Below are 13,359 nucleotides of genomic sequence, written 5' to 3' on the forward strand. Positions count from 1 at the left end.
GGTTGATTTTAACTTTTACCATTGGCTACAATCTATAAATGGTATCTCACATGCAACTAATTTAATCCGTATTTGCTTTGTAGTTTTCATCCAAAAACAACATCCAAAGAACAAACAAAAACATGTCATTTTACAATTCCAATATTCTAGAGATGAAAGTATGATAAGTTAATTTTACTTTAATTACCCATTTGGGTTAGTCCTAGCTAGGCTCCTAATTGCTTTACGCTAAAACAACCCACCGGGCTTGTAAGAAAGGGATTGATGAAAACACATGGAATGCCATTATTCATTGACCTATATGCACTAAATTAAATACAGATATAGAAATATTTCATTTTGATAAACCAAATTTAAGCTTTAACTGGGGAAGACGTGAACGTACCCACTTTGCACAATTGTACACAACGACAAGACCAAGACTTGCTCACCCCTCCCTCTATATATTGCTTTACTCTTCTTCCTACTCGGTCCATGCTATTCCCTGTTGCCAACCTCCTCAACCACAAGCTTGATAACACTGAACTCCCTCTAGCTTGCTAGATCTAGCCAAACTTAGCTATGGTGAATATAACCACCATCAGAACAGCATCAAATGGCCTGTGGCAAGGCGACAACCCTTTAAACTTCGCCTTCCCACTCCTAATAGTTCAGACCACCTTGATCATCGTCGTCAGCCGCTTCCTTGCTTTCCTACTGAAACCCCTCCACCAACCCAAAGTCATTGCAGAGATTGTCGTATGTACTCTCTAACGATATAACCTGAAATATTATGTTGTCACACTGTTATAATATTTGTTATTATTAGCTCTTATTAATATATAGTATTTTTTGACTTTGTGATTAGGGTGGAATTCTGCTTGGTCCTTCAGCTTTCGGACGAAACATAGATTACTTGCACAAAATCTTTCCTTCACGGGGCACTCCAATATTAGAATCAGTGGCAAGTATTGGTCTTCTATTTTACTTGTTCCTTGTAGGCTTAGAGCTCGACCTGAGCTCCACTCGCCGAAGTGGCAGAACGGGTTTCAGCATAGCCCTCGCCGGCATAACGCTCCCTTTCCTCTTCGGCATCGGCGTCGCTCTGGTCTTCCGTAAAACAATTGATGGAGCTGACAAAGCAGGGTTCACTCAGTTCCTTGTCTTCATGGGAGTTGCCCTCTCCATCACCGCCTTCCCTGTGCTTGCCCGCATCTTAGCGGAGCTCAAACTGTTAACAACTCAGATTGGGGAGACTGCCATGGCGGCTGCTGCCGTCAACGACGTTGGTGCATGGATCTTGCTGGCCGTGGCCGTGGCCCTGGCAGGTGACGGTGCTGGTGGCCACAACAAGAGCCCTTTGATATGCATTTGGGTCCTCCTATCAGGTGATATATATTTCATATAAATAACAATCTCCTTTATTTTTTTTATTATTTCTCAATGTTTTCTTGTAGTACGTACTTTTCTCTTATTTTCATATGATTTTTCTTCATTATATAGGGTATTCTCAATGGGAGTTTTTGACTCACAAAATTTGCTCTCTGCAATGATACATAGTGGACAAAATCTAATAATCAGATGGCTAGTGAATACAATTTAATCATTCTGATCTAATGAACTATAGCACCAACTATCATTCTAATTACTTGATGTGACACTTGATAAATACCAGAAGTAAGGTAGCACTAAATTACGTACGTATGTTAGAGTTTCGATCCCTTTCTAATGTGACTATAACAAAATTATTAAAATATAAGTTGAGATCTAACATATTCCCTATTAACAGGTGTTGCCTTTGTGGCCTTCATGATGGTCGTGATCCGACCTGCCATGAAATGGGTCGCCAGCCGGTGCACACCGGAGCAAGATGTCTTGGACGAAGCCTATATTTGCTTAACCTTAACTGGAGTAATGGTGGCCGGGTTCATGACTGACATAATTGGAATTCATTCCATATTTGGAGCTTTCGTCTTCGGACTCACAATTCCGAAAGGACAGTTTGCAGATAGATTAATATCGAGGATTGAAGACTTTGTGTCCGGCTTGTTGCTTCCGCTTTACTTTGCATCAAGTGGGTTGAAAACAGATGTGGCTAAAATACGTGGCGGCAGGGCATGGGGGTTGTTGGCTCTGGTTATAACCACGGCTTGCGCTGGGAAGATTCTCGGGACGTTTGTGGTGGCAATGATGTTTATGATTCCGGCCAGAGAGTCATTGACGCTTGGTGTGCTCATGAACACTAAAGGCTTGGTAGAGCTCATTGTTCTAAACATTGGCAAGGAGCAGAAGGTCAGTCCAATTCTTGCACATTAATTTATCACTGTGTTTATATGTTGACCCCTTAAATTAGCGTGATTGACTTCTAAATCATAAAATGTCAATTTGAGATTTTGATTAATGAGGATGATAGAGAATGTACAAGACAGGTACTGCCAGAAAAACATGTCATTTACCAAAGTCAGAGCCAAAGAAACATATATGTCATTTCCCAGAAACCAATATATAGTTTGAATCCTTCTAACAAAAAAAAAGAAGAAGTTTGAATCCTAAACGGCTGAAAGTGTAATGTCGGATAGTTGAATGGATGTGTATTCTCATATCACAGCAAAATGTCTTAGCCATTGTTTTAGCCTATAAATCTAAGTATTTAGCTTTAAGTTAGATACTAATAATTAAATTTTACGTTCGTTTTCAATCTATCACCCCAAGTCAAGTCGTAGATAAAATATTTTCTCATATTATGAATAACACTCATGCACACATACAACATCTGTCGATAAATTTGATATGATACATGATTGGATAAATAGTTTGTTTATATATATATATATATATATATATATATATATATATATAGGTTACTCAAATACTGTGTAGATATCTAAAATATTCACCTAAATCAATTAATAATAGTTTAGAGTCATGAGAGATCATTAATTATTTTTGCAAGGATACATTTTTTCATGGTGAGATTCTATTCTTCATCACTTAAAAGAATAGATGAAACCAAAACAATGTCGTTTTAATTTAACAATTAACCATCTACCAGTTGGATGCGATCATACTACTAAGTACTAACAATACATCAGATCTCATCAAAGCTGTGAAGTTAAGGTAATTCAAAAGACAAGTAGTATAAATATCGGAACTTTTAAAGTTTGAATGGTTTGACATAAAATTTAAAAGATGAAGTTTTAGAGATAAACGCAGAAAATCAACACCCACAACATCATATGAGATCCATATTCTAGTTAGAAATGATGCACCAACAAACTTATCCGTGTACGAAAGAAATGATCATAAGAGATCCTTAATCAAATGCAACGAGCTGGCATTAGTGAGTCAAATCCTGTTCAGGATGCGAAGTGTTGGTTAATGAGGACCATGTAAGTGAAGCATCACACGACCAAAAAGAAAAAAATGGTAGAGGGAATCAATTGCAAATTAATATCCTTTTGAAAACAACAGCTCGATCAACTTTATATATCTGTCTCTTTATAATATGTTCCTTACGTTGTTGTCTCTGCTATCTTCTAACTCCAATAATACTAGCTTTATGTCAGTTTTTGATTTATTCATAAACATTGCTCCCTCTTTTCTTAAGGCTTAGGTGGGTTAAAACAATTTCTCCCCCTGCAATATTAAGACATTTCTGGTTAGATGTCTAGGAAAAGAAATGCAATCTGACAAAGCGTAGCTGTAAAGGCATAAAGCCATTTTTTTAAGGACATGCACAAAGCCACAAAGGTTATAAAAGCAAGAAGTTTGGGCCAAGTCTTCTAACGCTTTATTGTTGATCAATCCAAAAAATTAAAGTTGGATTGAATGGCAAGTGTACTATTGCTGCGAGACTAAACATTCACTATAAATTTCTGTTTGTTCTAGTATTTTTTTGGGTCGAATTTGTTCTAGTAATTAAGAGTATTTGCCTTTTATTCAATGTATGTGTAGATTTTTAATCTACCTGCAGTTTAATTTCAACCTTCCTCGTAACCCAAGAAAAGCTTACAAATTTAATAATCTCGATCTATACTCTTAAACACCTAATTATCCTGAATTTGGTTTTTCACTGAATATTATCTTATGAATTGCTTATATAATTACAGGTGCTAAATGACGAGTCATTTGCAATTCTAGTCCTCATGGCACTCTCCACCACCTTCATTACATGTCCGGTAGTGATGGCCATTTACAGACCGGCACGTGGAATCTCTATTCGCACTCACCGCAAACTTTGTGATCTCTCCACAGCTGATCAAGCCGCCAAAGACGAGCTCCGAATTCTTGCATGTGTTCATGGTCCAAACAATGCACCCTCGCTCATAAGCTTAATAGATTCAATTCGAAGCACCAAAAAATCCCAACTCAAACTCTTCCTAATGCACCTTGTTGAACTCACCGAGCGCTCTTCTTCAATCGTTATGGTCCAACGGGCTCGAAAAAATGGGTTTCCTTTCTTTAATCGAACGGCTCGCGGTGAGTGGTATGATAGGGTAGCTGGGGCATTCCAAGCCTATAGTCAATTGGGCCGAGTCACGGTCCGGCCCACAACTGCAATTTCGGCTTTGTCCACAATGTATGAGGATATTTGCCATGCGGCGGAAGAGAAGAGGGCGGCGATGATCGTCTTGCCATTCCACAAGCAATGGAGATGTGATGGTGATGATCATGAGAAAAAAGAGATTGATGTGGGCAATGATTGGAGAGGGGTCAACCAAAGAGTGCTCCAAAATGCGCCGTGCTCGGTTGCAGTGCTTGTGGACCGTGGATTTGATAATTTCAAAGCCCAAAGTCTCGAGCCGGATAAGCTTGTGGCCCTAAGGATTTGTATTGTGTTTTTGGGTGGGCCTGATGATCGAGAGGCCTTGGAATTGGGTGGTCGGATGGCTGACCACCCAGCGGTTAAAGTGAAGGTTGTGAGGTTCGTCAAGAAAGAAGGTCTGGAGAGTAGTAATGGGTCTCATGGGCTTATGTTAAAGCCTTCACCCACCAAGTCCACCGAGAACAATTGTAGCTTCTCCACAGCCATAATGGACCGAGAGAATGAAAAGGTATGCAAGTGTGCTATTACGGTATAATTTGATCACATTGTATGCATGTATCACTTTAGTAGACAATTCTAGGATTACAAATAGTGGAAAGCTTGTCGTAACCAAATGATGTCGTTTTACATGGATCAGGAACTAGATGAGGCTGCAGTGGCTGAGTTCAGAAGCAAGTTGGTGGAGGATGGGACGGCAGAGTACACTGAGCTAGTGGTGGCTAGGAATATTGTGGAGGGGGTGTTGGCAATTGGACGCAGTGGAGATCAAGATCTAATAATAGTAGGAAAAGGACGGTTCCCATCAAGTTTGGTAGCCGAATTGGCAGATCGACAAGCGGAGCACGCTGAGCTGGGGCCTGTCGGAGACATTTTGGCCTATTCCGGCCACGATGTGGTCTCATCAATCCTTGTGATTCAACAGCACAATGTAGCTCATGCGGTGGAAGCTCCAGTGTCCAAGATGGTGCGTGGTGAGTATGAAAAGTTTGCCCCTGATGAATCCTCCAGTGTACTTGCCTGAAATTCTAAGAATATTTCCAGGGAATTTGTGTGATCAATATTAATGAAGCCATACACATGTAACAATGTGTCCATCTATTATTCTATTATATATTTTCAAGCTTCCTCCAAAAATGTGGGATTGTTTTTCTTCATGTTGATACCAATTAAAAGAAGGGTGTTTCTATTCATACATCCATATTTTATATGTGGACCTCCACTCACTTTTGTAAAAAGTTATTTCTGTTGTAAATGATAATGACTATTCATGCAATAAGTATTGTTTAATGTATGCGATTGACAGACTCGTAATGTATGCAATTGACATACTTGTAATGTGCGATTGATTAGTATAACTATTATGTATTGCCTTTTGTATACATAATGTAACCTTATACAAACTTCATGGTAAGATGAATACAATACAATACAAATCTTCCAATTCTCTACAACACGTTATCAGCACGATACTCTAACCCAAGCCCTAGCCAGGAAAAAAAACCCTAACACCAGAAATTTCTTTCACCAAAAACTGCCGCAAGCTCCTAGCCTTTGCTAGTTATACCGTGCGCTGCTCTTGCAGCCCTTGAGCACCTGTGTGCCTCCTACTGCCCCTGCAGATCGTTCCTGTGCAGATCATCCTGTTTGCACATCCCAAACATCTTGGTAGGGACCTCAGATAAAAATCCTTCCTTCATCAAAGTTGTTCGTCCCTGCCTCTTCTATCTGACCTCTAAATTTTAGACCTATTGGAGCCATTTTTAGATCTATACATCATTTAAAGTGGAAGCTGTTCATAAGCGAATCCGCTTCGAATTTCAACAAGTAAGTTTTAAAGATTAAAGTTCCTGCTTTCTTGTCTTTTAAATTCCTTTATTTTTTTGCAGGATTTTCAATATACGAACATGGATTCGATTATTTAATAAAGCGGAATTGTGGGGATTCACGCTTAACGAACTAAGAGTGTTCATAATGCTCGGACTAAAAGCTTCCGTAAGCATCAAATTGTGACCATATTAAAACATTATTGCTTGGTCTAATCCAAAAGAGATTCTCGGAAATTGTTTTCTTGGTAGCATAGCTCGGAAATCTTATTATTTTAGTTTTCGTGGAAGTTTAGCTCGGAAACTAATATATCTTCTCTTATTATTTTCAGGATGTCGAATGAACCTAGACTTGAATTTCCCATGCTTGACTCAACATGGTCGGATTACCACAGTTGGGTAACCGATGTTGAGAACCACCTCACTTCAAAGGGAATATTACCTATAATCCAGACACTTAACCCGAATCGTGTGTTACAAAGCATGCTTAAGCAGTTATCTTGATGCGACGCCATATGGACAAGGCACTCAGATTGGAGTATATGTCGATCAAGGATGCAAGAGAGCTATGGGTTGCGCTAGAAGAGTGCTTTGGCAATGTCCAAGATTCCCTCCTCCCCTCCTCCCTGACTTCAAGGTTCAATGGAACAATCTGCGCTTTGCTGATTTCAAGTTTGTTGCTGAATATAATTCAGAAGCACTTCGCCTACAGTCCATGTTGAGGTTGTGGACAACCTGTCACAGAGCAAGAGCTAATTGAGAAAACTCTCTCCACCTTCCCCGTTTCAGCCATTGTGGTATCAAAGCAATACCGCACGATGATATCGAACCTGGCTCCGTTAGGCCAATCTCCACAGCCATAGGCTAAGTTTGGTATGGCTCGGCTTTTCAGAAAAGCTGACTTTTGCTTATTTTTGAGAATAAGTGGCTGAAAAGCAAATCAGCTGAGTGTTTGGTAAACTGGCTTTTTTTAAGAGCTGTCAGTAGCAAAGTGTTTGGTAAACTCAAACTGGCTTGTGATTTTTGTTTGTGGAATGACCAAATTGGACATGAGAGATTATTTTGCCTTGATATTTTGGTAATACAATGTTGTTCAAATGCTCTTGTTATTATTTTTAATCTTTATTATGTCCTTATTAATTTTTGTTAACTTTCAATTTTTATAAATCATGGTGACCATATGATTAATATTGGACAATTTTAAAAATAAGAAATTTTGTAATTTCAGTGAAAAATGATTTCAAATTCAAGGAAATTTTGAAATTTTTTTGGTGTAGTTTTGTATCATGGATAAATAAGAAATAGACCATCAAATTCAAGGGAAAGATGATGTCTCAAGAAAAGAAAAAACTAAAAAGCAAAGCAATATTTAGGCAGCTTCAATCTAAAAAGACATTGTTTGTAACAAACCAGGATATTCATGTTTAGGGTAAGAAATGCTAATTGGAAAGCAGAAAATAGCAAAAATCCATTTTCATCTCAACTGTTGTGTCATCTCCAAATCCCGGTACTCACACAGCAGCTGTGAGCAAACATAGTTTTTAAGACTTATTTAACAAAAATAAGGGAAGTCAACGCCTCTTTGAATGGGCATCAGTAACCTAACATCAAAATTTAGGAAATAATAGAGTGAGAATTATTTTCCCTATGTTGCCTTGTATTTCCTAGTTATCAACAACTTCAATGAGGGATGGCTCATAGTCAGCAGGGGCCTCAAATCCATGCAGATTGATCATAGTTGCAGCAACATTGGCAAGACCACCACTCAGAAGATCCTTGCGGAACCGAACACCAGGTGCCAGTCCGGGGCCTCCAATTGCAATGGGAACCTTAACAAAGAAAAAACAAAACCATAAATTAAAACCTGCGAAAGTGGACAATAATTTTGATGACTGAAACTTACAAGATGCAATGTCTATACAGATGTTTGCTGAAGCTAAAGGCCAAAACTTTCATTTCCTAAAGATTGAGTAACTTACTGGTTGAAGAGTGTGGGAGGTAAGGATTTGGATGTTGCCACTCTTCTCAAGAAGAGGTTGCCCGGTCTTATTTCTCTTCACCATATCCTCGACATTACCATGATCAGCTGTAACAACATAAATTCCACCCACTTGCTCTACCACATCAAAAATCATCTGCAACCAGAAAAGAGTATCTCAGTAAGACAGACAGGGATTGAAAGTACAACATATGCCAAATCATGGGACTCAATAAGACAGAACTGGTTTGATAAAAATAAATAAATAAATAAATAAAATCAAGACAGAACTGGTGACACTACAATAATCAGTAAGTTTCTTTTCATTTTTCAACTTGATTAAATACAAAACCATCAGATATCCATATCAAAAATTCGTCAGCATTTCTTCAAAACTAACTTTAAAGAAAATTACAGAAAACTATATCAATCATACCTTGACAGCTTGATCAGCAGCCTTGCAAGCAACAATTGTGGCCTCAATGTCACCAGTATGCCCCACCATGTCCCCATTGGGTAGGTTAACACGTACCTAAATATAAAAGAATGTAATTATATAGCACTCTGGATAAATAAAATCTGCCAAAAATACTTGCATATCAGAAGGTTATTTTTTATTACTTGTTCAAACTTCTTGCTTAGAATAGCATCCCTTGCATTTTCAGCAAGCTCCAATGCCTTCATCTTTGGCTGGACGTTGAATGAGATTCCACTATCACTTGGAATTTCCACATATTCCTCCATTTCAGGGTTAAAGCATCCAGAGTGATTCCCATTCCAGAAGAAAGTAACGTGGCCAAATTTTACAGTCTCACTGTGCATACAGAAAACAAGAGAAAGTAAAGAAAAGGTAAATGAGTAGGAAGCCTAAAATTCAAAGAGGAAGGAAGAGTTCAAATAAGAGAAAATTTGTTAAATTTTATTTTACAGAAACTAAATTTTGTTTGAGTAAAAACAAGCTTCAAGAAAAATAAAATAAATTTGATAAACACAGAATGACTCATTGATTGTCAAATCCTTCCAATTCCAATATGTGACTTGTCCCAAACCCAAAACCAAACTGTCACAATACAGATGACAAAACACACATTTACATTGGAGGGAAAGAAAAGTCCTACAGTGCTTTGCAGAAAGTAGTGACAATAACCAACTCGGTACTTAAAATTCACCTGCAGGCAAAGTACGGACACCGTTGTAAGTTAGATATTCCCCGGATGTTCTATCAATCTCTGGGGGTTCTACAAGGTAACTGGTTGGAAGCTTCAGCTCACCATCATACTGAACCATACCAGCATAGTGGATTTTAGGAACTCGAACTCTATCGAATTTATCAAAATCTGCATACTCAAATGCCTTAGCAGCCATGACCATACTATCTGCTCGGAAGTTGAATGTTACAACAGCATCACCATCAACTATTGGGCCCACAGGCTTTCCACTGTCATCAACAATAACAAAAGGAGGTAGATACTGGTCATTGGCATTTGGTTCTGCTCTCAATGTCTTGATAGCTTCAACAACATTCTTAAATTTATAGGGGGCTTCACCGAGAACTTGGGCATCCCAGCCTCGTTTTACAACTGACCAGTCATTCTGTACAATACAAAGCATCAATCATATAAACATACTTTACTGTATGGTTAAATTCATGAGGTCAACTTCACAACCATATCAAGTACAAATATTTGAGTATGAATCTTTCATCCATAGGGTCGACTAAACAGTTAATGATCCACATGATGTGGGAAGGGTAGCCAACATGTAAAGATGACCTGGAATTCTAATCCAGGTGCTACTGCAAATGGGGGACCAAAAAACAAAACACGTCAAGTATGATACTACTCCTTCAGCCATAAACATTCTCAAATATTCCTCTGTGTATTCAATTAACCTGAAACGGGACAATTGAAAGTGCATCAAGTTCATCACAGCCCATATAAATTCACTTAAGCATTTTGATAATCATTCCCATAACTACGAAAATCAAAACAAATATAACAACAATTTGATTAAAGATAAGAAAGCAGAGGGAGAGAGACTGACATGCTTCTCCTTCCAGATCTCCTAGCTAACCTGAATATCCAAATTGCCAAGTAGCCTTGCTTGATTGAGGCTTCAATTCAAGTAAGGCAGCGTTAGAGGGAGCAATGCGAGGCAGGTGAGGCGGAGTCAGAAGGAGAGAGATTGATGTGGCGTCTGTGATCAGAGGGAGAACGGGAGACTGATGCGACATCTAGATATCAATAGAGGGTTTCATGGCAATCGAGTGTAATTGGTTCAACCAACGGAGGGTAGAAACCGGTATTAGCAAAACTTCATTAATATACAGTAACCAGCGCCACAGTACTCAAAGCAGCTTCTGGCTTCTAAAAGCAGGGGGGAGCTTGCTTCTCCTTTTCGATAGAAGCCGCAACAGCTTTTTCCAAAAGCTGAGGATAAGCTGAGTTACCAAACGGTTCTACCTCTTCTGCTTATAAGCGGGGGAGCAAAAAAGCCCCCCCAAACGCAGCCATAATGGACCGAGAGAGAGAGAAGGCACGCAAGAGTGTGCATGTATCACTTTAGTCGACAATGCTAGGATTACAACTAGTGGAAAGCTTATTGTAACCAAACGATGTCGTTTTACATGGATCAGGAACTAGATGAGGCTGCAGTCGTTCAGTTCAGGAGCAAGTTGGTAGAGGATGGGACGGCAAAGTACACTAAGCTAGTACGTAGTGGCTAGGAATATTGTGGACGGGGGGTTGGCAATTGGACGCAGTGGAGATCAGGACCTAATAATAGTAGGAAAAGGACAGTTTCCATCAAGCATAATGGTGGAGGAATTGGCAGAGTGACAAGCCGAGCTGGGGGCCGTCAAAGACCTTTTGACCTATCCCGGCCAGAGTGTGGTCCCATCAGTCCTTGTGATTCAACAGTATGATGTAGCTCATGCAGTGGAAGCTCCGGTGTCCAAGATGGTGCATGGTGAGTTGAAAAGTTTATCCCTGATGAATCCTCCAGTGCACAGGCCTGAGAATATTTCCAATGAATTTGTGCGATCAATATTAATGAAGTCGTGCATGTGTAAAAATGTGTCCATCTCTACATTTTTCAATTTTCCTCCTCCACAAATGTGGGATTGTTTTTTTCATGTCAGTACTACTTAAAATGAAGCCTACTTTTATTCTATACGCTGTAAAGAATTAAGAATATTAAGTAGGCTTAAAACAAAGGGCATGGATCCTATCCTATCCTGACCTTTTTATCTTGCTGAGCTTCCTAAGCTGTTAATGACAAGACACCACGTGTACACATCTACATCTAACAGCTCATACTGCTTGAACTCGCATTCCCCACGTTTCCTCTACCCTTCTTCTGCAGTTCTATGTTCTCTATACCTCATTTGTTCGCCACTCTCCCTTCTCTATCAGATGAGACCGTGTTATGCTATATCTCTCTCTTCTCTTCTCTTCTCAATCTTCCTATTTCACAAAGTTATAGAAGAAGAGAATTTTTTCTACACCGAATTCAGAAAACCAATTCAAACATCATCCATAGAAATTTTCAAGGAAAAATTCTATAAAAATTGCTTGTCAGCAAGAAAGGCACCATCCCTCCCCATCCCCATCAACCATTTTGATTCTTCCAAATAGAGATTGTACTGCTGCAAGAACAATTCCCTAGTGAGAAACTAATTTTAGGGATCAAACTAAAACACCTATTAAATTTGGATCTTTTGTTTTAATTTCAGAAAATCAAACTTCTTCCACCCCAAATTTCATCAAAACCCACTTGATTTAATTGATTGTTGTATGTAATGGTACTAATGACTGGTAAATAAACTATCTATGGCGCAATTGGTACATCCCAGAAGGCTGTATGAAGGAAAGAAAGACCACAAGGAAGAAATAAAACAAAATCAGCGAAGAAAAACAAGAACAAGCTAGAGAGAAAAAAAAAACCTACGATCGGCGCATAATCGCTGTGGCTGCAATTGAGGAAGTGGAAGAAGAAAAAAATGGAACAAAGCAAAGCTGAAGTATGCAAAGAAACAATTAGTTTTAGACCATTGGATTTGATAAAGACACGTGTCATTATCTGCTTCAAAGATTAGGAAGCTCAGTAAGATAAAGAGGTCAGGAGAGGATCCACTCTCTTAAATAAAATACAATTTAAGTAAAACTTACGAAAGAAAGCTAGGAAATAAGAAGGAAAAATTCAATATTAAGGAGGACGCAAGGACTCGCTTTTCCCTCTATATTCCAAAGCTGGAGAATTTTTTTTTTTCCAATCATATATGCACTTGCCTAACTTCTTTTCCAAACTTCTATTACATGAAACAAACGAGGCTTAAATGCTAAAAAATTTCACATGATTAAAGAAAAAATACTGACATTTGTGTCAAAAAAGGATTGGCTCACCAGAATATAACTCTATATAATTTCTCATAATAGCTTCATCGAAAAGAACAATTCTTAGGTTCACCCCTAGGGTGAATGAACATATTCACCCCTATTGTCGATTAACATACTTTTATTTAATAAATTTATAATCCAACGGTCCATATCTTAAATTAGCCTTTAAAAATCATCCGCAAAGAGAACAAGTGCCAAAATTGGCCCATATATGACTAATGTTAATCCACAATACATGCCATTGCATAGAGCACTAGCTCAAAAGTTCAATGACGACAATGTCTCCTCGGACAAGGAGAAGAAATGGGGAGATAAAGAGGTTCTTTAGGTTTAGGATACTATTGCTAACATAAGCACCTAGAGAAAATCGCACTCAATGCGGTCATATGCTTTATTCATGTTGAGTCTTGCAAAAGAGATTGCAAGATCATGGCACAAATGCCTCTTGCATATCAGAGAGATGAGATATGGAACTATGGAAGCATAACTAGCTTTCAGTGGATCGCAAGCACCTATTGGCATAAAGCCATGAGCCTGAACTGGCCAACACACTGAGGATTCTACACCTTGGGAATAAGGACTAGGTGAGAACCTGTGAACAGGAATAGCATGTTCTGATTATGATTAATTTAAGTG

General features: G+C 38.7%; 1 protein-coding gene and 1 pseudogene across 1 annotated transcript; one reads left to right on the forward strand and one right to left on the reverse strand.

The window, feature by feature from the left end:
* Positions 1–426: 426 nt before the first annotated feature.
* LOC112195411 (cation/H(+) antiporter 20) lies at positions 427–5,645 on the forward strand. The gene is made up of 5 exons (XM_024335843.2): positions 427–738; positions 848–1,367; positions 1,769–2,271; positions 4,089–5,033; positions 5,163–5,645. The coding sequence occupies exons 1-5, from the start codon at positions 562–564 to the stop codon at positions 5,544–5,546; spliced, it is 2,529 nt and encodes an 842-aa protein (XP_024191611.1). The 5' UTR covers positions 427–561; the 3' UTR covers positions 5,547–5,645.
* A 2,228-nt stretch (positions 5,646–7,873) lies between these two features.
* On the reverse strand, positions 7,874–11,327 carry LOC112191766 (annotated as a pseudogene).
* Between the last annotated feature and the right edge of the window lie 2,032 nt (positions 11,328–13,359).

Source organism: Rosa chinensis, chromosome 3 (assembly GCF_002994745.2).
Source record: "Rosa chinensis cultivar Old Blush chromosome 3, RchiOBHm-V2, whole genome shotgun sequence".
NCBI classification, from domain to species: domain Eukaryota; kingdom Viridiplantae; phylum Streptophyta; class Magnoliopsida; order Rosales; family Rosaceae; genus Rosa; species Rosa chinensis.